The sequence below is a fragment of the Culex pipiens genome, chromosome 3 (assembly GCF_016801865.2).
Source record: "Culex pipiens pallens isolate TS chromosome 3, TS_CPP_V2, whole genome shotgun sequence".
Taxonomy (NCBI): Eukaryota; Metazoa; Arthropoda; class Insecta; order Diptera; family Culicidae; genus Culex; species Culex pipiens.
The window spans coordinates 164,988,420-165,014,736 of record NC_068939.1 but is presented as its reverse complement, the minus strand read 5'-3'; the positions used below and the strand labels follow the sequence as shown (position 1 = coordinate 165,014,736).

Here is a 26,317-nt window from a genome sequence, read left to right as displayed (position 1 = left end):
ACGTCATGAATAACAATATTGCGCAAGACTTACGGGTAATCCCAACCCTTCGGCAGATCGGGGTATCCCAAAACAAGTCGGTTCGTGTCGGCAGCGTCAATCCCGATGAGCACATTTAGTCCAAGTGAACGCCTGATTTGAGCTGCAGAATCAACCCAGTCGAATGGAAGATCTTCTTCTACAGTCCAACCTTCGGAACGCTTCAAAACCGTTGGAATCGTGGGCAGCCCAAACCTCGTGTAATAACCTTGAAGCTTGCTGTACCCTTCAACAATGCGATTGCCTGTAAAGTAAGCATTTGCCATAAAAAAATCAAACTGTCAAACTTGCCATAATGGCGCCAACGCTCACCTCTGTCCGTGCACGCGTTGAACATCTGCTTGGCCTGATGCACCGGTTTCGGCTCCGATTGCGACACATTTTCGGCCAACAGGTTCTGCCACTCATTGCCGGGCTTCCGTTTATCACTCGGCTTGGTCCAATTTCCACCACAAACGTACGAGTAAAAGTCATCGCAGGGTTTTACCTGTAGATTCATGCTTTGTTTCAGGTTCCACCCGGTACGAATACACGCTGCGGTCGCGCAGAAGGGGGGCGGTTCAGGTGGGTCTATGAATAACAAATAAAAAATCACAACTTTAATGAGTCATACATAATTGAGCGAGCGAAACGACTTACAGTCGAATATCACGTAAATAACCAATATGGTTAAAAACAAAACCAGCGGGATAAGCGCGTAGCGACACCTGGTGGGTAAAAATTGAATTACTCGACGTCAATTGATTTATTCATGGAGGTTCACCATGTGTGCGTGCGTGCTCACCTTTTTGAATGGACGATTCTCACACACTCTTGTTTGCACAGTGTTTTCACGTCAGCCTCGTGCGGCGAAGTGTATCGCGCTACAAACAAATTAAAAATGATAATTAGATTGTTTTCATAAAGCGCAACAAGAGGAAAACACAAAATTTACCTGATGTGGAGTCCCGATGATTCTCTTTAACCATTTTTCTTGATATGCTTAAAATTACGACGATATCACAGCGCAACTAAAGTCTAAACTAGCTTATCTCTAAAAATAAGCAAAACTCCAATCAAGGTAGCCTTGGAACCGACCCGACTAGCATCGGATGAACGCAGAACGACGAATGAACGAAAACATCTCGTAAACAGAGATCGTGGTAGGCGACTTTGGGATGACTCAACGTTTGCGGGTTTTTTGATATCTCGTTTGAATCGGCAATACTGGGATTTTCAGGTTTGTGCGTGTGTGTATGTTTGTATTGAGGGCTTCAACTGTACGGTTGACTGGATTTACAATGCGGAAGTCGTGGGATAGCAGGATGGTTTGCTTTGGGTTTATATACAAATTTATTATTCCCTCAACAATTTTATATTGAAAAAAAATAAAATTAGTTTGTACAAATCCAGTGTTTCAAAAACAAAAACAAAAACAACAACAACAAAACCAAAAACAAGCGAATAGCGAATTGCGAATTGCGAATAGCGAATAGCGAATAGCGAATAGCGAATAGCGAATAGCGAATAGCGAATAGCGAATAGCGAATAGCGAATAGCGAATAGCAAATAGCGAATAGCGAATAGCGAAAAGCGAATAGCGAATAGCGAATAGCGAATAGCGAATATCGAATAGCGAATAGCGAATAGCGAATAGCGAATAGCGAATAGCGAACAGCGAATAGCGAATAGCGAATAGCGAATAGCGAATAGCGAATAGCGAATAGCGAATAGCGAATAGCGAATAGCGAATAGCGAATAGCGAATAGCGAATAGCGAATAGCGAATAGCGAATAGCGAATAGCGAATAGCGAATAGCGAATAGCGAATAGCGAATAGCGAATAGCGAATAGCGAATAGCGAATAGCGAATAGCGAATAGCGAATAGCGAATAGCGAATAGCGAATAGCGAATAGCGAATAGCGAATAGCGAATAGCGAATAGCGAATAGCGAATAGCGAATAGCGAATAGCGAATAGCGAATAGCGAATAGCGAATAGCGAATAGCGAATAGCGAATAGCGAATAGCGAATAGCGAATAGCGAATAGCGAATAGCGAATAGCGAATAGCGAATAGCGAATAGCGAATAGCGAATAGCGAATAGCGAATAGCGAATAGCGAATAGCGAATAGCGAATAGCGAATAGCGAATAGCGAATAGCGAATAGCGAATAGCGAATAGCGAATAGCGAATAGCGAATAGCGAATAGCGAATAGCGAATAGCGAATAGCGAATAGCGAATAGCGAATAGCGAATAGCGAATAGCGAATAGCGAATAGCGAATAGCGAATAGCGAATAGCGAATAGCGAATAGCGAATAGCGAATAGCGAATAGCGAATAGCGAATAGCGAATAGCGAATAGCGAATAGCGAATAGCGAATAGCGAATAGCGAATAGCGAATAGCGAATAGCGAATAGCGAATAGCGAATAGCGAATAGCGAATAGCGAATAGCGAATAGCGAATAGCGAATAGCGAATAGCGAATAGCGAATAGCGAATAGCGAATAGCGAATAGCGAATAGCGAATAGCGAATAGCGAATAGCGAATAGCGAATAGCGAATAGCGAATAGCGAATGGCGAATAGCGAATAGCGAATAGCGAATAGCGAATAGCGAATAGCGAATAGCGAATAGCGAATAGCGAATAGCGAATAGCGAATAGCGAATAGCGAATAGCGAATAGCGAATAGCGAATAGCGAATAGCGAATAGCGAATAGCGAATAGCGAATAGCGAATAGCGAATAGCGAATAGCGAATAGCGAATAGCGAATAGCGAATAGCGAATAGCGAATAGCGAATAGCGAATAGCGAATAGCGAATAGCGAATAGCGAATAGCGAATAGCGAATAGCGAATAGCGAATAGCGAATAGCGAATAGCGAATAGCGAATAACGAATAACGAAACTAATCCGATTTTATTCAAGTTTTGCCAAATTCATTGCTTCACAAAAAGTCTGCATCCTACCAAACGCGACACTTCCGCGCCGGGTTCATCGCCGTGCCCGGTGCGCACCGGAACGCCTCGCTGAACTCGGGCATGTTGCTGACGGTGCCGCGGACGCGAAACTTGCCCGGACTGTGCGCGTCACCGCTCAGGAGCGCTTTCGCACGCGCTGGTGTTAGAGTTGAGCACCAGAGCTGATTTAAAAAATACAGTTGTGAATAATTTCTAAACGTAAAGATAATTAAGTACATTGGCAAACGAGATGAAAAACAGCTGTTCGTGGCTAAAGTCATCGAATCCCGGCAGAGTCGGCTCCGGACCATGCCGCTTCACGAAGGCTTGGTATGCGCGTAAAGCTTCCCGAACTCCTCCGTTGTCAGCAATGTTTTCGCCCAGGGTGCGTGTCCCGTTGACGAATCCTTCCGGCAGGGAGTAGCTGTTGTACTGCTCGACCAAACAGTTGGCACGGGTTTCGTACTCCTGATGGGTTTGGGCCGACCACCATGTCCTCATGTTGCCGAATTTGTCGAAAAGGCGACCTATTTGAATAATCAGTAATATTTCAACAATTCATATTCAGGTGAAAGCCGTTACCATTATTATCGAATCCATGGGTCAACTCGTGACCAAGAACCGTTCCAATTGCTCCGTAGTTTAATGCCCTGACGAAGACGTGAGAATTACAAATTTGTCAACATCTCTGTTCAAGCAACCTTACTCAAGTCCTCGATAGTAAAACGGGTATTGAACTATAGCTACTGGTATAACTGAAAAGTTAAAGTTATTGTATTTGAACGATTTTTGTAATGAACCTAAAAAACAAGTTACAAATCCTATTTCGTTGAGCGGAATACACGGCATCAACTGCAGAAGGATCAATAACAAGGCGGAGTCCATGATTTTTGCGCCAAGATTGTAACATTTTCTTCCTGAAGAATTCGATCGCATTGATCATGTTTCTTATGTAAAGAGATTTCGTTATCTGTAACTGTGAGAAATTGCTTAAGTTTTTCTTTTATCAATAAATATAGTTTAATTATATTACCCCATCATAAAACTGTTCCAGCTTTTCAACGTCCAGAACCCATTCTGGAAATCCAATAAAACTTCTCATCGCCAAAGCTTTTTCCAACGTTGCATTCTTCGTTTTGGCGTCCATCCAACTAGTGTCCAGAACTATTTGATTGAAGCCTTCTCGAATACCTCCAAGCATTTGTTGCAAGCGTGGTTCAATGTCTGTGAGGAACTTTTCATCGGAAATTGTGTAAGTCACGGCAAGTGGAATATGACTTTGGACACTCCTCGCGCAGATCTCTTCGGTTTTCTTTTCTTCAAACGCGTGAAAAGTTAGATACGCAGCTACGCGATGCCAAATGAAGACCTCGATAACCTGTGGCTCTTGTTGGGTGATCAGTTTGACGAACCTTTTCAGATATTCAAGATCTAGACGATAAATTAGCAGTTTGTCCTCGGATGTCGGGTGGGCTTCGGCGAACGGAGCAAACAATTCTTCAAAGTAGCGATCCCAGACGGAGAAGGATTCATCTGATTCTGTGACTCTTTGCAGGTCTTGTATGCTGTACAGTGACCAATCGTCTTCTTGATCATTGTCCATGGTTAAGTCCTTTAAAAATATCGTTTAAACTAAAATGCTTTAACAACTCGTCGCCGTCGTGCTAACTTGTCGTACGTGCATTTTGGGCAAATTGAGCTAGGAACGCTATTTTGTGCAGCTCACAATGCCTTTAGACCTTCACAGATCCCAGAAGTTCGATTTCAATCCTTAGATACACTCAAACCCCGATGGTTTGACACCAACTGTTGTCAAACGAACGGGGTCACTTTTTAGTTTGACACCCCTTTTACACGGAGTTCACACACACTAGAGGTGGGCAAAACCGCTCTTTTTTAGGAGCCGCTCATTTTCGTTCGCTCATTAAAAAGAGCCGCTCTTTTGAACGGCTCTTTCGCTCTTTTTCAAAATTTTGATGAAAAGATTTTTCTAAAATCGTATGATTTTATAAGTTATTTCACATTGGACTTTTACAAATAATTTGATAAAAAAAATTAAAACTGAAAACGAGAAGATGCCCTTTAAAACCATAGGTCTTGGCGGTCTCTAGGTCAAGATTTCTACTCGAACCTGTAATTCAAGTAATTGAATGACATCCAAACTTAAATCTAGGATGTTGGAAAAATTGCTTTTAATTTTAAAATTGCGTTTATTTCTGCAAGAATTGAACTAATGCTGATATTTTATTTGGAGAAAACATTCTGCGAACTCTTTTCTACATTCTGATTTAATCAATAAAGTCTGTAATTGCTAAAAGGATTTTTTTCCAAAATCTCTAAATTATTCAGCAAAAGACGGAAGTTTAAAAAAGAACCGCGGTTCTTTTTTTGTGCGCCACGGATCTTTCGTTCTTTTTAGTGAACCGGCTCTTTGAGCGGCTCGCTCTTTTTTTGCCCACCTCTAACACATACTACCAAACGATTGTTGTGATAGTGTGCGTGACGGGGTACAAACTAAAAAAGTGTCAAACGAAAAAGTTACCAACCACCGGGGGTTGAGTGTATTCAATAAAAACCCAACAAACTCCGTGCATTTTCGCCACTTTTCATATGAAAGAAGTTAGGGATTATGGGTTGCAGGATTGGATGTTTATGTGTATTATGTGTATTTGTTATAACATTATTATGATTAATAAATAAGAATTTAGAGCGCAACAAAAAGTGCGCACCTTTATAAATATTAGGTCTATTCCCGTACTTGCAGAATTGCAGAATTTCTGCAGCTTCTGCAGGATTCTGCAGCCAGCATAAGTCACTTTTTTGCAGCACGTTCCCGTACTTTTAAGCTTGCTCTCTTCATCTCTCTCTTTTGCAGAAGTTCTGCAAGGCGAGAAGCCGCAAAACTTTTGCCTGGGTAGCGCGTTCCAGTACTTTTTCTGCAATATTGTACACAGTTGAGTGGATTTACTCAAATTGGGTATAAAAGTTTTTTTTTATTATTTCAAAATATTTAAAAAATATTTTATTTTATATTAATTATGAACAGGTAGAAAGTACATTAGCAACAGTTAAAAACTTTTACATTAGGTAAACTATTTTAAAAATGAGAGTTGCAGGTACGTTTAACACACATAATTAAAAAAAAAACAAAAACAAAGGTTAAGTATAGAAAGGATCATAAATACTTTTTTGAATAGCAGAAAAAAGTATTCAGTATAACATAAATAAATTACGACCGGGTGGCACATGGAATGTGCATCAAAATTCCAAAAAATAAAAAAAATGATCAAAACCTTTAAAACATGAAAAAACAATCAAAAATCAAACCATCCACATTAACGACCCCCGGGTCTTTTGTGGTCTCTATTGCAAGTTTCTGCTCGAACCTAGGAGTCCGAAGGCTTGAATGGGGAGAGCACCCAAACCTCTTTCTACTCCAAGGAACCTTCCACCCCAGTGTTTGAACTGACGACCTTTGGATTGCGAGTCCAACCGCCGCCAGCGATTCCACCGGAGTAGGCTTGGTTTGGTGTGTTGTTTGTACTTATGGCATGGAGATGACTCCTACACCTGGAATGACTTAACGGCCTAACAACCAAGGCCGGGACCGACATTTTACTTCCTCATCCGATGGAAGGTTGGAGCAGATGGGAATCGAACCCAGAATCATCCGCTTACAAAGCGAACACCGTAACCATTCGGCCACGCACTGCTCAAAAAACAAACATTTAGAAATTCGAAAATTAATAAATTCATATATACAAATAATACAAAAATAAATTTTTCACATAGAAAACTTAAAAAATAAGTCAGATATTTTGAAAATTTAAAAAGCAAATACACTCAAACCCCGATGGTTTGACACCAATTGTTGTCAAACGAACGGGGTCACTTTTTAGTTTGACACCCCTTTTACACGGATCTCACACACACTACTGAACGTTTGTTTTGATAGTGTGCGTGAGCGCCGTATAAAAAGTGACAGTTCGTCACTTTTTAGTTTGACTTTAACCAACCAACGGGGTACAAACCAACAACCGGGGGTTGAGTGTATTTATATCTGAAAACGACCAAAATAAAATAGATAAGAGTTCAAAACATTAAAAATTCAAAAGCAACAGTTATTTTTAACTTTAATCAATAAAATTATAATTTAAAAAAAAGGCCGTTGCTAATATTTTGCAAAGTTTATCGTCAATTATATAACCTAAGGAGGTATTGAACTATGACAACATACAAACTCGCACCTGTCAGCCTGTTTGTTTGTTTGGTATACACTCAACCCCCGGTGGTTGGTCACTTTTCGTTTGACACTTTTTTAATTTGTACCCCGTTGGTTGGTCAAAGTCAAACTAAAAAGTGACGAATTGTCACTTTTTACACGGCGCTTACGCACATTATCAAACCAAACGTTTGGTACTGTGTGTGAACTCCGTGTAAAAGGGGTGTCAAACTAAAAAGTGACCCCGTTCGTTTGACAACAGTTGGTGTCAAACCATCGGGGTTTGGGTGTAGTCTAATAACTCCTTTATAATTTCTTCATTGAAAGTTCGACAAAATTTCATTTTTTGTTCATATAAGAATACATGTTGGTAGCACCATTACAGGTACATTTAATTATTTTCCATTTAAATTTACCTATTATTTTTACACATATTTAGTCTGTTAAAAAAGAATTGAAGATCAAAAATTAATCCCTCAACAAATATTTATTTGAAATTTATTATAAAAAAATATCGCTATTAAGAAAACCAGAAATTTAAAAAGCTAACCCAAAACCCATCAATTTAAAATGTACAAACGTCCCTTCAATAAGACTACCTGAATTTAGTAATAATAAAACATCAAATTTATTACAACTAATAATAAAATTCTTGATTTCACCCAACTTGCAAATTTTATGTAAGCGTGTACTCAACATCCATCACACCAACTTGCAGTCACTTTTCAACAAGAAAGAGAAGAGAGAGCTTGCAGAAAAGTACGGGAACGGTTCTGCTGCAACTTATGTCTCTCTCATTGCAGAAGTTCTGCCTGAGAGAAAAGTTACTTTTGTTGCAGAAAAGTACGGGAACGCTCTGCTGCCGATTTCGTGCAGAATTGCAGAATTCTGCAGTACGGGAATAGACCTATTGCCTTGTTAGCTAACTTGACAGGTTGTGCATTGAGCACGAGTGCGCGCTAGCGAGCGAGAACAAAGAGCGAGAAGCGCGCGGCTGGTGAAAGAGAGAATGAAGATTGTCAAAACAGTTTTGTGGTTGATTTGTGTGGAATAAGACGTGTTGTTTGTTAATTGCAAAATATCTGTGTTTTTATTATAAAAGAAAGTCCCCGATCACGACACTGGCCAAAGGGATTTCAGGTCAGAACGCGTTTGACACACCCGACTACCGTAAACATTGGTAATTATAACTTGGGACTCCGGCAACCAAATTCAACCAAACTTCGGGGCAAATGCACAGAATGGTTAACCAACGTGTCAACGTGTTTGTTATTGTTTACATTGCGTGCTCTCTTTTTTGTTTATTCAAGGTTAAACATTAAAACGCGTTTTTCTCGGATCGTCAAAAAGCGACGTACGACAAGATAGCACGACAGTTACTATAATTTTTGACTTACTTTTGAAAGATCATTCCAGAACTCTAGATATTTCTCAGCCAAAGCTACAAAGCTGCTTTCGTACTTGGTACTATTGAAATCAGAATCGATTTTATCCACGAGTTTAGATAATATTTGAGCCAGTATAGTGGCATTGTTGATTTTATCATTTTCCGTCTTTATAACCCTGCAAAACTATTTTGAGAAACTTTCAATAACAATTTCATGTTACTTACATTCCTCCAAGGGGATTTGATGGCTTCTGATAGTCAAGCCTAATTCGGGATTGATTGCTATCTCTGTAATCGGTCATAACTTCAAAACCAATCAGTAAATCCAAACCTAGTTTTCGTTGAATCCTAGCTAAGCTGACAACCCAATCAAATTTAGTAGATTCACCCTGGTTCAAAAAACTTGGAATTGTTGGAAGACCAAATTCCCTAAGATTCTGTACAATTTCTTGAACAGCTTCCGCTTTTCGTTGACCCGCTAAAAAAATCAAATTTACAAATTTCCAATAACCCCAAAAATCCCCCCCACAACATACCAGAACCCAAACAGGACCGGTACATGACCTTCGCCTGGGCCACCGGCTTCGGGTCGAACCGCTTGGCGTCCCGCTCCAGGTGGGCCCGAATGTTGCGATAGATCTTCAGCTGACGCTCCTGCATCCAGCCGTTTCCGTCGTCCCGCTCGGTTCGATCCTCGGCCCAGTTGCCGCAGACGTACTCGTAAAAGTCATCGCATGGATCAACGTTTAGGTTCATGGTCTGCTTGAGGCCGGCGGCCGACCGGAGACACTCATCGCTGAGGCAGATTTGGCGGTTCGCGCGAGAGGAATCTGGGAATTAGCGATTGTACTGACACTTTCAAGGAAAATTTGATAAATTTAATACCTCTGGCTATGACGATGACGATGATGCTGATGCCGATGAATATCACAATCGATAAGATGATATAGATGAGATTTCGTCGTGAACATACGAAAGTTCGGGTGCTAAGTGAATAACTTTGCATTAATATTAATTAAATTTAACTTTGAAGCTCATTTGATATACTACCATTCATATTCTCCTACGGTACATGCACAATGAGAATTGAGGCTTATATTTTCTGTTGTAGCATCTATGGTAAAATACAATTAAACATTGTAAATTGGATTGTCGTTTAACTTACCTGAAAGTTTATCTAAGTGTATTTCGGGAGACTTAATTTCACTATTCATTTCCTTGCATGAAGAATACGTAAATTTTAACTAAAAAGTTTGTTGTAACGAAGAAGCTAGTCTGACTACCAGACTGACTGATCACGACTATTCCTGTAATGAGCTCGGACACTCGCAGGGCATCCATTTTTAAAGTTTTACATTTATTGATGATTTTAATGTCCGTTGCGAACGGCTAAACATCGAGCATCTTGTAGCAAGGGATAGTCCATTAACCACGCGGATAATTGAAAAATATTTTACAGAATCCAACTGCGTGGTTAGTGCCTTCCTCACACTTGTTAAAAAAAAACAAAAAATCGCTTATCGGGAATTCTATATCATTCAACTTTGTATTAAGGTGAAACGGGAATAGCAGCGCCATATTGAAACCTCGACTCGTGTTTTTGAAAGCAATGAATGAAAATGACCCAACTTTGACAAGTTCTTTCTGTTGCAAACGATAAATATAAAGATAGCAAGCAATCTGTCGAGTTCAGAAATTGATTTAAGTTGAACAGAAGTTGTCCAAAACTGGTGTCCCGTTTCACCTTAATTTAAAATATATTTATACATGTGTTAAAACCAAAATAGCCTACTTTCTTTATTTTTTCTTTTTCAGCATGACTTTTTTTTACAGTGGTTCTCAACCTTTTTCGACCCATCCCCCCCCTTTTTTGATTTTCATGACCTTCTGAATCATTCACCCTATCACTTTTTGAATAATTTGTTTCATTGCACAAATGTCATAATGTTGGCTTTAATGATCGTAAAATGATTACAATTTTGATAGCATATTTTGTTGTTTAAAAGAAAAAAATAATTATATTCAAATTTTATTACTTTTTGCACGCCAAAACTCCTACAAATTTATGTAGATAAAACAAATGAATGCAAAACCTCACAAATATGTTTTGTTTTGTTCTTCAAAGAAACAACTAAAACTACCGCTTTCAGGGGTGACATTGTGTCATACAAATTTCAGCATTTTTGTTTGACCCAATCTCACCCCACAGACCTAATGTCACCCCTGATGACGGTAACGAAAATAAAAAAAATCAGAAAGAAATTGAGATCAGCTTATGGCAGAAACAAACCAAAAACTTGAGAAAATTCTTAATTTGTTATGTTCTCAACAAGAACTGCTTATTTTGAATATAAAAAATATGATTAAACACATTTTTTATTTTAATAGAATTAGTTTTGCTTGATAAAATTTTAAAACTTGTATGAAGGATTCGTTTTCACAATTATACGAAATTTTTCATTGATTTGCGAATTATATAATTAATTCTCATTTGTTTTTTTATGTGCAAGATATAACAATTTTTTTTTCAAAAACGTTTTAAAACATGGACTTTTTATTGCATCCTCATTCCACCCCAAGGATGGCCAAATCCCCCCCCAACTATTTTTTCAAAAAATAAAAAAAACTCAAAATTCCAGAATAAAAAATGTGGAGTTCAAAAATTTCAAAATTTAAGAATTTAAGAATAACGAAAAAAAATAAAATTTGGAAATTAGGAAATTTAAGAATTTAATTAAAAATTTTAGAATTTTAGAAAAGCTTTTAAACATTTGTACCAGCCTTATTTTATAATATCCTGATTTCCAAATTTCCTAACTTTCTAATTTCCTAATTTTCAAATTTCCTAACTTCCCAATTGCCTAATTTCCTAACTTCCTAATTTCATAATTTTAGAATTTTAGAATTTAAGAAAAGCTTTTAAACATTTGCACCAGCCTTATTTTATAATATCCTGATTTCCAAATTTACTAATTTCCTAACTTTCTAATTTCCAAATTTCCTAACTTCCCAATTTTCTAATTTCCAAATTTCTTTATTTCCTAATTTCCTAATTACCAAATTTCCTAACATCTAAATTCCCTAATACTCTAATTTCCTAATTTCTTAATTTCCTTATTTCTTTATTTCCTAATAACCAAATTTCCTTATTACCAAATTTCCTAACTTCCCAATTTCCTAATTTCTTTATTTATTAATTATCAAATTTCCTAATTTCCTAACATCTAAATTCCCAAATACCCTTATTTTCTAATTTCTTAATTTCCTTATTTCCTAATAACCAAATTTCCTTATTACCAAATTTTCCAACTTCCTAATTTCCTAATTTTTTGATTTTCTAATTTGCTTATATCCTAATTTCTTCAATTTCTCAATTTCCTAGCATCAAATTTTCCTAATTTCCTTATTACCAAATTTCCCAATTTCCTCACATCCTTATTTCCTAATTTCCTTACTTCCTAATTTCATTATTTCCTGATTATTAAAATTCCCAATTGCCAATTTTCCTAACTTCCTAATTTCAATTAATTAATTTTCTAATTTCCTAAATTTCTCAATTTCCTAACATCCAAATTTCCTAATTTCCTTATTTCCCAATTTCTTCATTTCATGATTTTATTATCACATAATTTCATAATTTCCTAATTGGGTCCTAAAATGAAGCTTAGATTGCTGATATTATTGTTTACAGCGATAAAGCTTATTTTTCTGAGTACAATGACCCTTTGTACGACCATAAAGAGTTTAAAATGGATTTTTAAATCAATTTTGAAAAATTAACCTCACGGTCCTTCTTGACAGAAAAGCTCCTACTTGACAGCTCGTTCCAAGGGGACCATAGTTGATCCATCGAAAAAATGTTGTCTTGTCAATTTTTTTTTTGCATTAAAATGAAAAAAAAAGTGATCAGAAATGGTTTTTAATCGTGTTTTTTTACCATTGTACATAAATATTGACATAGGGCTTTAGTACCCAATTACCAAATTTCCCAATTTCCTAGCTTCCAAATTTCTTAGTTTCCTAATTTACTAATTGCCAAATTTCCTAATTTCCTAACATGCTTATTTCTTAATTTCCTTATTTCATTATAACATTTTCAATCTATTTAATTTTAACTTTTGAATATTTTTGATCTTTTTATTTTTTCCCCCACACGCACACCGTTCAATTAAAAAAAGTAACTTCGCGGCCCTTCTTGACTGAAAAGGTCCTACTTGACAGCTCGTTCCAAGGGGACCATAGTTGATTCATCGGAAAAATGTTGTATTGTCAATTTATTTTTTGAGTTAAAGTGAAAAAATGTGATCAGAAATGGTTTTTAAACGTGTTTTTTTACCAATTTACATAGGACTTTAGGACCCTATTGATTGACTATTTTTGCATCATACACAAATGACTGAATTAGTCCAAATTTATAATAGACATTTTGTATAATTTAGAAAAAAAGCTTTATTCGCTTCAACGTACAACTACCACACCCGACACTTTTTCTCCGGGTTCATCGGCCTGCCCGGCGCACACTGGAACACCTCGCTGAACTCGGCCATGTTGCTGAGGACGCCCTTGACGCGAAACTTGGACGGGCTGTGCTCGTCCTGCAGGATCGCCGCAGCCCCCGCCGGAGACACCACTTCGCAGTTTTGCTGAAATTTAAATTTTTAATTTGTAATTGTTTAACTAGTTGAGAGTGAAACATACATTGCCAAACGAGATGAAAAACAGCTGCTCGTGGCTAAAGTCGTCGAACCCGGGCAGCATCGGTTCCGGACCGTTCCGCTTGACGTACGCCCGATACGCGCGGAACGCTTCCCGAATGCCACCGTTGTCGGCAATGTTCTCGCCCAGGGTGCGGGTGCCGTTGATCTGGAAGGAATCGTAGCTTAGATCGTATCGAATACTTTAAGATTTCTTAGCGATTCCGTACAAATCCCTTAGCTTCCGCCAGATAGTATTTGCTGTACTGCTTGACCAGGCAGTCGGCTCGTTTGTCGTACTCCTGCAGGGTGTGGTTCGACCACCAGCGCTTCTCGTTGCCGTACTTGTCGTAGTTGCGACCGGAGTCGTCGAATCCGTGCGTCAGCTCGTGGCCTAGGATCTCCCCAAGGGCGCCGTAGTTGAGGGCTCTGTTGAGGTCTTGAGTTAGTGGAAGATCGTTTGGATACAAATTTCGGTACTTACTCAAGTCCAAGGAAGTAGAACGGATATTGTATGATCGCCACAGGGATATCTGTAAGATGTTAATGTTACTGCTGATCTTGATCTATTCTGTGAGAATCCTACTTATCGCATTCCGGTTCTGCACGTTGAACGCGTTCACCTCCGTAGGATCCATGTCCCAGTACTTTTCGTTCTTGACGCGCCACGTCTGCAGACGATCCTTCATGAGAAACTCGATCGCGCTGACCCAGTTCTCCAGGTGTCGGTTCTTCTTGATCTGTAACTGTAAGATAACCACGTTTAGCAGCGCCTTGACCCAGAACACCCAACTTACCCCTTGGTAGTGCTCCTCCAGCTTCCTGACGTCCAGGATCCACTCCGGGAAGCCGATCAAGCTCTCCATCGACTTGGACTTTTCCAGCGTTGCGTACTTGGTGTACGCGTCCATCCAGTTGGTCTCCAGCACCATCTGGTTGAACTCATCCCGGATATCTTTCAGCATTGCCTCGACCCGTGGCTTGGTACCTTCGAGGAAGTTCTTATCCGCGATCGCGTAGCTCACCGCCAGTCCCATGAGCGTCTGGACGTTCTTGGCGCAGTCCTCCTCCGTCTCGAGCTCGTTGTACTCGTGGCTCACGATGTACGTGGTCACCAGACCCCAGATGTACAGCTCAACGACCTGGATCGGCTGCCGGGAGACCACCCGGACGAGCTTCTTGAGGAAGTCGATGTTTTCATCGGACATCTGCAGCTTGTCCTGCGGCGTCGGCTTCGCTCCCGGGAACGGTGCGAACAGTTCGTCCAGGTAGTGTTGCCAAATTGGGTAGGGTTTGTCCGGGGCAATGTACGCGTCGGTGATGTTCTGCAACTCTTGGACGGTGTAGTAGGACAGCTGCTCTTCCTCTGGGTCGTCAGAATCGTCTTCGGTGTCTGCCTTGCGCTGAATTGGGAGGATTTGAGGTAATTTGATTCATTTCGTACAAGATTTTCTTACCCCCGGAAGTTGGTTGAAGAAGTCCATGTACGTTTCGCCCAAGGTCATAAAGCTTGCCTCGTATTTGGACCCGTTGAAGCCTGGGTTGATAGCTTCAGCAATCTTCAGGAATCCATCGGCAAGCTCGGCAGCATCTGGACCATCGTCAGCGTCATCATCTTCTTCATCCTCAGGTTCTTCCTCCTCTTCCACGGGCTCAACCGAGCTTCTGTAACCCTTGGAGTGTAGCTTTGACCACTCGTAGGCCCTATCCGGAAGATACTTCAAGATCTTGTAACTTACTCTAACCATTAGTACTCACGGAAAGTTCAGCAGATCCGGCGAGTAGTGATACTCCAGCGTTAGCCGGTTCCGATTCCGGTCCTCCTGGTCCATCACAATGTCGAACCCGATCAGCACGTTGAGTCCGAGTTTTCGTTGAATGCGCGCTACGGTCGCGATCCAGTCGAACTTGTAGCGACGGGGACCGAACCGGGTGTGGTTCAGCAAGGTCGGCAGCGTTGGCAGTCCGAACTCCTGCAGATACTTGGCGATCACCTTGGCGCCCTCCTTCTCGCGTGCGTCTACAAAAAGCCATCTCTAGTAGTTCCGTAAGACCCAACGCATCCCTCGCAATACCATAGTTCAAACAGGCCTGATACATGGTCCTCGCCTGCGCCACCGGCTTCGGGTCCGTCCGGCTGGCGTTCCGCTCCAGCTGGGACCGAATATTGCGGAAGATCTTCAGCTGGCGCTCCTGGTACCAGCTGTTGGCGATGTGGTTCTCTGGCCGCGGGTGATCGTCGGCCCAGTTGCCGCACACGTAGCCGTAAAAGTCCTCGCACGGGTCGACCTGCAGGTTCATGTTCTGCTTGAGGGTGGCCGCCGACCGGAGGCATTCCTTGCTGTGGCACACGTCCGGCAGCGTGTTGGCTGGTTGAGCGTTAGTTAAGCGTTAGCAGGGTTCTATACTAACTATGGGATCCTTACCAAAGTAGTAGATACCGTAGATGATCGAGGTGAGAAAGACCACAGCGAGCAGCAGAATGCACATGAAGAAGCGGCGGCAGAACACGTGACATCCACTAAGGATCGATCAAGATATTAACATAGAATCCACGATATTTGTTACAGAGACCAATACCTGTCTTCCTTTCTGATGATCACGGTAAGATGCTTTGGAGTTGAAGACTTTGTGTTCGCTGCTGCCTCCACGCTCAGGGCTATTAATTATTTAGTACAGAATTATACTGATTTTTATAATTACCATGCTTAACTAACCTATGAATCTATCCTCTGTAGTTTCCGACATCATTGTAGTTTGAATCCGCTCGTAAAAATGAGTAAATTTATCTGGATACTAATCAGAGAACTAACTCATCTTTTCCGGTGGTCATGAAATTAAATAAAATCCTACTTAATCTTTGAATCTAGTTACCCATCAATCACCCGAAGAAAAATTAATGCAAACGATATTCAAAGCGAAAGGACACACTAACGCTACCTCTAACGCCAACGATCGTAGCAGGCTCCGTGAACTTCAGGCGATCGATCTGCGTTGCGGCGACAGACTAAACGAAAAGCGCGCGCAATCGCGAGCAGCGCCTGCTGCGATGACCGAACAAGAACGCGCGTTTGAACAACTTAGAACAGCAACGCTTTTAATTTCCTTTGCAAATGACACACCGATTTTAATGGTCGCTCTGCCGTTTGATAAGAATTTTTAATTATCGTCGCAGATGAGTAACTGCGGCATAAAAACCGGTTTTGGCACACCGTAAAATTTCGAATTACTGTGGGATTCTTCAAATCGCAGCACAATTTATTGCAGTGCGCACCGCCTAATTAATCAACATTAGCATGGCCGTAAATCGTCTTGAGCCACTTGGAGTTCTCGTATCACTGTAAAGTCGCTGACCGTTTGCGATTTCACGCGAAAGGCGAGCTTTGTTTACATCCGTATTTGATGCGTTGTTTATACTTTATTGCGATGATGTAGAATCAACACCTTTCGATTACGGAGATAGAATATCCCAACCTGGTAAACACACGAGTTGACAAACAGGTTCCGCCGTGCGCGTAAAGGGAATCCCTTATGGAATGCACACTGCAAAGCTTGTAATGGAATGAGGGACTGCGGTAGCAATCGATGAACAGCCAATAGTTTTAGTCATTTCCAGTGGAATCTTATTGGGAAAGTTAAGTACATAAATCATGTTTGGCGTTAGCAACTAACGCCAATGAAATGAACTCATGCCAAGTATGAGCCCTTTACGATAGAGGAAACTTCCCTTACGTTTGACCGAAGTGAAAAAAATATTGGGATTTCAAAAATATTTATTTTAAACAGTAGGGGAAATATGCCAATTTTAAGCCTAATAAGCGGTCGTGTTTGAGTGATGCAACTTTTTGTGAACATTTCTGTTTATTTTCACTTTTATTAAAAGTTATGCTATTATTTCAAAAATGCATTCTAATTAGTTGAGTGCATTCGGCCCCGCTCATTTTTCTATTTTCAGCTTAGTTCTTTTTTTCTTCCAGCGCTCTTTTGGGTCTGCTTAGTGCTGAGCAGTTCTCTAGGATTTCGGTCATTCGATTTTTTTTTGTATTTTTTTATCCGACTGAAACTTTTTTGGTGCCTTCGGTATGCCCAAAGAAGCCATTTTGCATCATTAGTTTGTCCATATAATTTTCCATACAAATTTGGCAGCTGTCCATACAAAAATGATGGATGAAAATTCAAAAATCTGTATCTTTTGAAGGAATTTTTTGATCGATTTGGTGTCTTCGGCAAAGTTGTAGGTATGGATACGGACTATACTGGAAAAAAATAATACACGGTAAAAAAAAAATTGTGATTTTTTTATTTAACTTTTTATCACTAAAACTTAATTTACAAAAAAACACTATTTTTAATTTTTTTTATTTTTTGATATGTTTTAGAGGACATAAAATGCCAACTTTTCAGAAATTTCCAGGTTGTGCAAAAAATCATTGACCAAGTTATGAATTTTTTAATCAATACTGATTTTTTCAAAAAATCGAAATTTCGGTCGTAAAAATTTTTTAACTTCATTTTTCGATGTAAAATCAAATTTGCAATCAAAAAGTACTTTAGTGAAATTTTGATAAAGTGCACCGTTTTCAAGTTATAGCCATATTTAAGTGACTTTTTTGAAAATAGTCGCAGTTTTTCATTTTTTTTTTTAAATTAGTGCACATGTTTGCCCAGTTTTGAAAAAAATATTTTTGAAAGGCTGAGAAAATTCTCTATATTTTGCATCTTTCGACCTTGTTGATACGACCTTCAGTTGCTGAGATATTGCAATGCAAAGGTCTAAAAACAGGAAAATTCATGTTTTCTAAGTCTCACCCAAACAACCCACCATTTTCTATCGTCAATATATCAGCAACTAATGGTTTGATTTTCAATGTTAAAATATGAAACATTTGTGAAATTATCCGATCTTTTCGAAAAAAATATTTTCAAAATTTTCAAATCAAGACTAACATTTCAAAAAGGCCAAACATTCAATATTACGCCCTTTTAAAATGTTAGTCTTGATTTGAAAATTTTGAAAATATATTTTTCGAAAAGATCGGAAAATTTCACAAATGTTTCATATTTTAACATTGAAAATCGGACCATTAGTTGCTGAGATATTGACGATAGAAAATGGTGGGTTGATTGGGTGAGACTTAGAAAACATCAATTTTCCTGTTTTTAAACCTTTGCATTGCAATATCTCAGCAACTCAAGGTTTAATCTACAAAGTCCGAAGATGCAAAATATGAAGAATTTTCTCAGCTTTTCAAAAATATTTTTTTCAAAACTTGGCAAACATGTGCACTAATTTAAAAAAATGAAAAACTGCGACTATTTTCAAAAAAGTCACTTAAATATGGCTATAACTTGAAAACGGTGCACTTTATCAAAATTTCACTAAAGTACTTTTTGATTGCAAATTTGATTTTACATCGAAAAATGAAGTTGAAAAATTTTTACGACCAAAATTTCGATTTTTTGAAAACATCAGTATTGATTAAAGAATTCATAACTCGGTCAATGATTTTTTGCACAACCTGGAAATTTCTGAAAAGTTGGCATTTTATGTCTTCTAAAACATATCAAAAAATAAAAAAAAATAAAAATAGTGTTTTTTTGTAAATCAAGTTTTAGTGATAAAAAGTTAAATAAAAAAATCACCAATTTTTTTTTACCGTGTATTATTTTTTTCCAGTGTAGTCCATATCCATACCTACAACTTTGCCCAAGACACCAAATCGATCAAAAAATTCCTTCAAAAGATACAGATTTTTGAATTTTCATACATCATTTTTGTATGGACAGCTGCCAAATTTGTATGGAAAATTATATGGACAAACTAATGATGCAAAATGGCTTCTTTGGGCATACCGAAGGCACCAAAAAAGTTTCAGTCGGATTAAAAAATACAAAAATTAAAATTGAAGAAAAAAGACCGATTTCGTAGAGAATTGCTCTGCTGCCAAAATTGATGAAATTTTTAGCGAACACTCACGAAAAGTAGCATTTAAAGCTGCACCAGCATGTTGGTGGTGTTGGTGGCCACCCTTTGTTCTTTATTTGCCTTCGCTCCACACTCGGGTTTCTTCAGCCAACGATTGGAATGGGTAGTCAAAATTGAAACGTCAAAAGACTTAGCGCGTTTGTTTTTTTGATGGTGCTTGCTAATTATTTACATGTTTCGGGATTATTTTTCAAGTGAGTGACTAAGTAATGGTCAAAAGAACATGTTGCCGGAAGTTGGAAACAATTTTATATCTTAAGCGCTTTGAAATCGTTAGCGCAAGTAAAAAGATATTGATGGCGACTTTCGTTAAGCAGCTAACCTCTGATCTTGCGTGTGTGTGTGTGTGTGCCATCAAAATGATGAGCAATGATCTCGCAAAATAGAAATTATGATCAAAACTGCATTAAATTTGATCTTTTTGGCCAGTAAATGGCATAAATTTGCGTGCTTACTCGAGGCGGTGCAATATTTCCCCTAATTTGCAAAATCTATCAGCAAAGTCAAACCAATCTCGAATTTTTATGGCACATTTTGAATAACTTCAAAAGACCTTTCGAATGCAATTATACAACCAAATGTCATAATATTTATTTTATTAATATTTGAAAATGTAGTTTATTGCCTTCAAATCTGATAGAAAGAATGTGGTATGTGCTCATTCCAACCTCTGATATTTTTGCCGATTTATATGTATTTAACCCCTTGAATGGAGTTCTTGAACAATGGTTTTGTAGGATCTTACTAAAATATAGGCTCGATTTTAAAATCGGACCTCAAGTTTTCTGATATAAAAAAAAAGCTGTAAAACATAAACCAAATTGAAAATATTTACATAAATAAAATTAATTTTACGACCTTTTCATAGCTCGTCGCTTGTGTGCTATCTTGTGAAACGTCCTATCTTTTTACAGCAAACGTGTCTCAAGCGACGAATTGGTAAAGTTGGAAACATTTTATGAAATTGAAATTCAATTTATTTTGTGTTACCTTCCCATTGTTGGAGCATGAAATTATTTTTATGACGCCAAAATATAAAAATTGGAAAAAAGTGTGTTTGTTATAAAAAATACTATCACATTTGTGTAGGAACCACCTCCATAAAGCTGCCACTGTCAAAATTTTGAAAAAAATATCTGAATGTTATTTTTCTAGTTTCGCTTCGTTTTCCTATTTGCAGTTTCAAAACTATTTGTTTGATAAAAAAATATTTTTTTTTTCAAATACTAAACAGCATTTTATTGTATTTAAGTACTTTCAATGAACATTTTTGTCATCTTGTTTTGGGAAAATTTTGAAAAAGTTGGGAAAAAGAAGAGACAAAAGCATTAGATAGCCGATTCAGAAAAATGTCCGCACACTTGGAAGAAATCATGGGTATTCTCTGAAAGGGCTATAATTCGGCCTTATCGAGAAATTAAAAGTGAGAGTGTGTGCGTGCAACATGTAGTTAAACTTTTCAAAGTGCCATGGAAACCTTCACAGCAACTGCACAGAAAGTTTAACTCCATGTTGCACACACTCTCACATTTAATTTCTCGATTAAGAATTAAGAATACTCAAACCCCGATGGTTTGACACCAACTGTTGTCAAACGAACGGGGTCACTTTTTAGATTGACACCCCTTTTACAAGGAGTTCACATACACTACCAAACGTTTGTTTTGATAGTCTGAGTGAGCGCCGTGTAAACAGGGACAGTTCGTCACTTATTAGTTTGACTTTGTCAAACCAACGGGGTACAAACTAAATAGTGTCAAACGAAAAAGGGAGTGTATTGCTTAGGTAATCACCGGATTATCTTAAATTGAAATTAAATTATTTCATGAATAAGTATAAAAATTATGCTTTGACATAATATATAAGGCTTTCTAGGCCCAGTGAAAAAATATAATTTAACCCAAAAATGACGAACTTCTCGTCACAGTGCCCTGATGCAAACAAAGACCGAGCTCGAGCTGTCACAGCCCTGCGAAGTATGTTTGCTGACATATCGGGCGGCCAGTCAAAAAAACCAGCTAGAAGTCGCCTGACAAAAAAAAAATGCTAGAAAGAGATAGGAAACCTGATGCAAACAAACGTCCAGCTGTAATGTAAACATACTTTGAATGTGTTGGTAAATTTCTGACTAGAAAGCCTTATTAAATGAATTGGAAAGTTTTTATTTGAAGTATCAAAAAAATTTAAATTTGAAGTTTTGCTCGCATTTTATTGATGATGGCATTTTTAACTTTTAAAAATAAGGTTGTTCTTAAATTTATAGAAATTATCCGACAAACCTGAAAATATCATAAAAGTTTCATTTTTCTTCAGTAAATATCGATATTGTTTACCATTTTCTTAGCAACAACTTTTGCCAAATAATCAAAAGCAATAAAGACGAAAGGACAAAAGGTCGAAATTTGATTATAGACATATTTTAGTGTTTTTTCCGTTCTTTAAAACTTGAGCAGTGATGTATGTATCTTAACAAGATAAGTCTGTTTTCAAACAGAATTTTGAGAATTTCTTGTTCATTTATTCTTTTTTCTGTAACATTTTTTTATTTGTTTGCCCTATTTGATTAAGAATACAAAAATAAACGTTTAACAGTTTACAATCAATTGTACAAGTTTTTTTTTAAATTAAAATATTGATTTTCAGCATAAACTTTGAAAAAATTGAGCTTTGTGTGTGTTTTTGTTTTTGTCTGTAACATTTTCAAAAAAAAAAAAAAAAAACAAGGCGTGAGTATTTCTTTAACAAGATTGGTGTCAAAAGGTATTTGTCCCTATTTTGGGCCTAGTACCGAAAAATTGCAGGAAACTGCCACTTGGGCAGGGATGGAATAATCGCAAAAGTTTTTTTTTCGCTTGCGAATTTTCTTCACTCGCGAAAGAGAGAGGAGGCCAATCGCGCAAAAGAAAATCTGTACCGAAATTCTCGAAGAAAATTTAGTGAATTTTTATGTTAGCATCATTTAAATTTATTTATTCGGTTTTGTTTACAACCATTGTTCATCTGCAACAAGTGACAGATCATTTTGCAAGTGTAGTAGTGAAATCGGTGTTCCCCCAAATAATCCAAAATATGATTTTGTTTTGTTTCTTTTGGCCAATCTTTCGTGTTTTTTTTTCGCTTGATAGACGTCAAAAGATTTTCTTTTGATGAAGGTTTTTCCATCGTTGCACTTGGGAATGATACTTGATACGGTTTGCATTATCCCGTTCAAAAAAAAAAAAAAACATCGCCGAAGGTGGGTCGAAAATGGGCACATTAATGGTCGGATCCTAGGAGCAATAGACCCCAAATAAGCACAAAAAGTGTTTAAGTATCCTAGTCTGATTTAAATTTGATTTTTTCCAGTATTTCATCACCGCCATTTTGGCAGCAATATCCAGCCAAAAAAGTTAGAGAGGTGTTTTTTCCAAAGCTCTAACAAACTCTAGCCGGGTAATGCAATTTTTTGATTATCCCCATCGTAAACCAAGCCCTTCCAAGAAAACTCATAACTAAAATGTTCAATATTGGCTTTCGAAGCAAACAACACTACCCGCATCGCACCGCTGCTGCTGTTTTGAAAAAGTTTATTGCTTTCATATCACACTCGGGTTGCACTGGAAATTGAAAACCTTGTACTTGAATGCACTTAAAAAAATTACAAACACACACACTTTTTGATTGCCGATCAAATTTTGTTTCACCAAATCCGACACTTTTCCCCGACGCTGGGATTCATCCCGCTACCCGGCTTACACCCAAACGTCCGGCTAAACTCGGGCGAGTTGCTGAGCACGCCCTTGAGCCGTATCCAGCCCGGACAGTGCGTGTCATCCAAGGCGGCCTTGGCCGCGGACGCCGTGTGCGATTCGCACCAGAGCTGTAACGAAGAGGGGATTTTTTTTACGGGGCAAAGAAATTGGGCGAAAGGAACTCACGTTGCCGTACGAGATGAAGAACAACTGCTCGTGGGTGTAGTTCTCGAAGCCCGGTAGGAGCGGCTCCTTCCGGTGGTGCTTCATGTAGATCTTGTACGCGTGGTACGCTTCGCGTACCCCCCCGTTGTCGGCGATGTTCTCGCCGAGGGTCTGCAGACCGTCGATCTGGAATGGGGAAGGGGTCTTAGTTTTGAGGTTAGGTTAGTTGGTAGTTTTGGAAACTTACGTAGTCGTCCGCTTCGTCGATGTAGTATCCGCTGTACTGCTGCACGAAGCAAGCCGTCCTGTTGACGTACTCTTGAATCGTGCTGTTGGACCACCACTGCTTCAGGTTACCATCCTTGTCGAACTGTCTACCTGTAATGGGTACCAGTTAGTGCTGGGATGTCTCCAAACCTTCCGTAACACCTACCACTGTCGTCGAACCCATGGGTCAGCTCGTGACCCAGCACCGTCCCAATCGCTCCGTAGTTCAGCGCTCTGAAACAAGGAACGGGAACGACGTTCAGACGAAGTCAGACAGACAGACAGAAGGGGGTGCGTCGCAACAGTGCTACAGTTCTGCAAGCAATGCCAAGTGTGCTGAAAGAGTGCAACGTGGGCCAAAATCGACACAAGAACTAGAACGTCAGCGCAGGCTTACTCTAGACCCAGATGGTAGAACGGGTACTGCAGGATCGCTATCGGAATAGCTGCACGGGGAATGTCAAAGAGGTTAGGATTCGTTGTACGGACTCGTTAAAGACGGTACTTACTGATCGCGTTGTCCTGAAAGGTGTGAAAGGCGTTCACGTTCGTCGGAAGCGTGCCCCAGCCGACGACGTTCTTGAGACGCCAGTAGCGAAGCTTCTTGACGTTTCTCAACCGTATGATCTGCAGCATGTTGTCCAGGTGCTGGGAGTCGCTGATGTCAAGCTGGAGAAAAGAATCGTTTAAGGAGCTTCAGAATACCAGGTACCTTACCTACCGTATCGTACAGCTTCTTCAGCTGCTCCTCGTCCAGAATCCACTCGGGGAAGCCAATCAAGCTGCGCATCGCTTCCGACTTGTCCAGCGTGGCGCGCTTCGTGCTCCAGTCCATCCAGGTCGTGTCCCGCACGAGCCGCTCGAACGCGTGCTGGATGTACTGCAGCATTTGCTGCACCTTCGGCTTGGTGTCCTGCAGGAAGTTCTGGCCCGCGATCGCGTAGCTGACCGCCATTCCCATCAGCTTGTTGACCGTGCCGGTGCAGTACAGCGATCGCGGCGTGAACCCGTTCGCCGTCATCATCGACTGGTAGTGCTCGTAGTGCAGCTTCCGGATCTCGGTGGTCGTGTGCAGGATCAGCTCTTCCACCACGGTCCACCAGATGAACAGCTCGATGTGAGCGAGTGGAGTCTGGGCGAGGTAGTCCGCGAGCAGTCGTAGATAGAGCATGTCCGCGTTGCTGGTGAGAATGAGGTCTTCCTTGACGTTCAGCTGGGCCTCCGGAATGCCGTCGAAGACTTTGTTCAGGAAGCGCTCCCAAATTGGGAAAGGCTCCTTCGGAGCTATGTACAGGTCGGTCATGTTTTGAAGCTCGGGGGCCGTCGTGTAGACGACGTCGTGCAAGTTCAGCCTGTCTTCGGTGCTGTTGGTCTTGGAAGCATTCTCGGCTTGATCTTCAAACTACAAGAGAATACATCAACCACTACTTACACCCGATCATACAACCTACCTTCTTGATGACCTTGGACATCTTTACATAGATATCAGCCGCCTTTTGGAAGCTTTCTTCGTGCGCGTCCAACTCAACCTTGGAGTCGGTGTTGTTCGCCAGGACCTTCATGGCCGCGATCATAAACTTCTTGTACGCCTTCAGGTACGCGGTATCAACTTCCAGAACGTCATCGTCATCGTCATCACTCTCACTTACCACTATCCTGTGCTTTGCCGCCCTGACGTGCCGTAGGATGTGATCGTTGCTGCAAAGCGGAACTTAAAGTACGGAATCTCAAAAACCCGTTGAACCTAACTTACAAGGGTAAACTCGAGCTGGTCTCGATCGTGCCCAGCACCAATCGGTTATGGTCGCGATCCTTCGGGTCGGGAAACACGTCAAACCCAAACAGAACGTCCAGCTGAAGCTGCTGCTTGACCTTGGCCAACGAGCGAATCCAGTCAAAGTTGTACGCCGCGTAGTCCGTGTCCGTGAGGTTCAGTATCGTTGGCAGGTTCGGTAGCTGAAGCTCGCCCAGCACGGAGAAGATCGGATCGTAGCCAAGCGAATCCATGGCGGCTAAAGAAATGTTTAGTATAAATCTCAACCAGTTCAAACCCAGCAAACCTACTCAAATTCATGCAGGCCCGGTACATGGCCCGCGACTGCCGCACCGGTTCCGGCTCCGAGTCGCTGTCATTCTTTTGCAGGTAGGTTCGGACGTTGCGCAAGATGCGGGACTGCCGCTCGCTGAACCAGTCGTAGCTGGTGTACGTCTCGGGCCGCGGGTGATCCTCGGCCCAGTTGCCGCAGGTAAACGCGTAAAAGTCCTCGCACGGGTCCACCCGGGTGTTCATGGTTTGCTTGAGGTCCGCCGCCGACCGGAGACACTCCGGGCTGAGGCAGATCTCCGGCGGGAAGTGGACTGGTGGAAGGGAAAGTGGCTGCTATAAAACGATTTTTTCAAAAACATTTTTGTGTTATGGATTTGCGAAGCAAAAATGGATAAAAACACTGTATTTCAGAGCTGTCAGTTTGCCATAATGGCGACTTCAGAATGGCACTTTTTGAAAAAAAAACCTGTTATTTTTTAAATGAGATGAAGTTGCGCCCTTTTGTAACATTAACGCTGAATGTTAGAGCTGTCAGTTTGCCATAACGGCGTCGCCGAAAAAGACTTTGTGAAAAATCCAAGGATATGATGGAACTATTTAATCATTTTCTGGCGTACATTTAATTTTGCAAAATGAAAAAAATAAAAAAATATTTTTCAAATTTTCTTTTTTTGAATTGTGTGCACCTACGTCAAATACCAAGATTGTTTACTTTTAACTCTTTGGTCTGACAGTCTTTGTCTGACAGCTTTATCATGGATTTTGGTCTGGTCTTGGCGAGCGATAGGACACAGCACCCTCCAGGAAAAAGCACGCTGAAAATGTTCATTTAGTGGGATG

The 26,317-nt window shown here is 40.0% G+C and overlaps 3 protein-coding genes and 1 long non-coding RNA gene across 4 annotated transcripts in view; all 4 read right to left on the bottom strand.

Annotated features, from left to right (window-relative positions):
• Positions 1 to 1,353, bottom strand: LOC120419396 (neprilysin-like). The gene is made up of 5 exons (XM_052709338.1): positions 974 to 1,353; positions 824 to 902; positions 679 to 746; positions 352 to 609; positions 1 to 283 (listed from the first exon to the last, which is right to left on the bottom strand). Exons 1-5 carry the CDS (start codon positions 1,005 to 1,007, stop codon positions 30 to 32), a joined length of 693 nt encoding a protein of 230 aa, XP_052565298.1. The 5' UTR covers positions 1,008 to 1,353; the 3' UTR covers positions 1 to 29.
• Positions 1,354 to 2,911: 1,558 nt separating this feature from the next.
• The window catches only part of LOC120418560 (uncharacterized), a 43,112-nt gene continuing 19,706 nt past the window's right edge, over positions 2,912 to 26,317 (bottom strand). The window contains 32 exon segments of the mRNA XM_052710011.1: positions 2,912 to 3,160; positions 3,216 to 3,505; positions 3,561 to 3,628; positions 3,685 to 3,733; positions 3,795 to 3,954; positions 4,012 to 4,590; positions 8,598 to 8,771; positions 8,813 to 8,835; positions 9,124 to 9,383; positions 13,061 to 13,230; positions 13,286 to 13,450; positions 13,512 to 13,710; positions 13,766 to 13,814; positions 13,868 to 14,027; positions 14,079 to 14,684; positions 14,739 to 14,985; positions 15,040 to 15,301; positions 15,357 to 15,650; positions 15,708 to 15,802; positions 15,862 to 15,940; positions 15,999 to 16,070; positions 16,222 to 16,270; positions 22,800 to 22,818; positions 22,951 to 23,126; positions 23,185 to 23,349; positions 23,411 to 23,541; positions 23,597 to 23,664; positions 23,828 to 24,099; positions 24,152 to 24,832; positions 24,882 to 25,128; positions 25,184 to 25,442; positions 25,495 to 25,788. Of these exon segments, the coding sequence (XP_052565971.1) occupies positions 2,984 to 3,160; positions 3,216 to 3,505; positions 3,561 to 3,628; positions 3,685 to 3,733; positions 3,795 to 3,954; positions 4,012 to 4,590; positions 8,598 to 8,771; positions 8,813 to 8,835; positions 9,124 to 9,383; positions 13,061 to 13,230; positions 13,286 to 13,450; positions 13,512 to 13,710; positions 13,766 to 13,814; positions 13,868 to 14,027; positions 14,079 to 14,684; positions 14,739 to 14,985; positions 15,040 to 15,301; positions 15,357 to 15,650; positions 15,708 to 15,802; positions 15,862 to 15,940; positions 15,999 to 16,070; positions 16,222 to 16,270; positions 22,800 to 22,818; positions 22,951 to 23,126; positions 23,185 to 23,349; positions 23,411 to 23,541; positions 23,597 to 23,664; positions 23,828 to 24,099; positions 24,152 to 24,832; positions 24,882 to 25,128; positions 25,184 to 25,442; positions 25,495 to 25,788 (6,539 nt within the window). The 3' untranslated portion in view covers positions 2,912 to 2,983.
• Positions 8,774 to 9,412, bottom strand: LOC128093247 (neprilysin-11-like). The gene is made up of 2 exons (XM_052709343.1): positions 9,124 to 9,412; positions 8,774 to 9,065 (listed from the first exon to the last, which is right to left on the bottom strand). Exons 1-2 carry the CDS (start codon positions 9,341 to 9,343, stop codon positions 8,809 to 8,811), a joined length of 477 nt encoding a protein of 158 aa, XP_052565303.1. The 5' UTR covers positions 9,344 to 9,412; the 3' UTR covers positions 8,774 to 8,808.
• Positions 9,454 to 9,910, bottom strand: LOC128093248 (uncharacterized). Its single transcript, XR_008212347.1, has 3 exons — positions 9,753 to 9,910; positions 9,638 to 9,701; positions 9,454 to 9,573 (listed from the first exon to the last, which is right to left on the bottom strand). It is a non-coding gene; the product is annotated as an uncharacterized LOC128093248 (long non-coding RNA).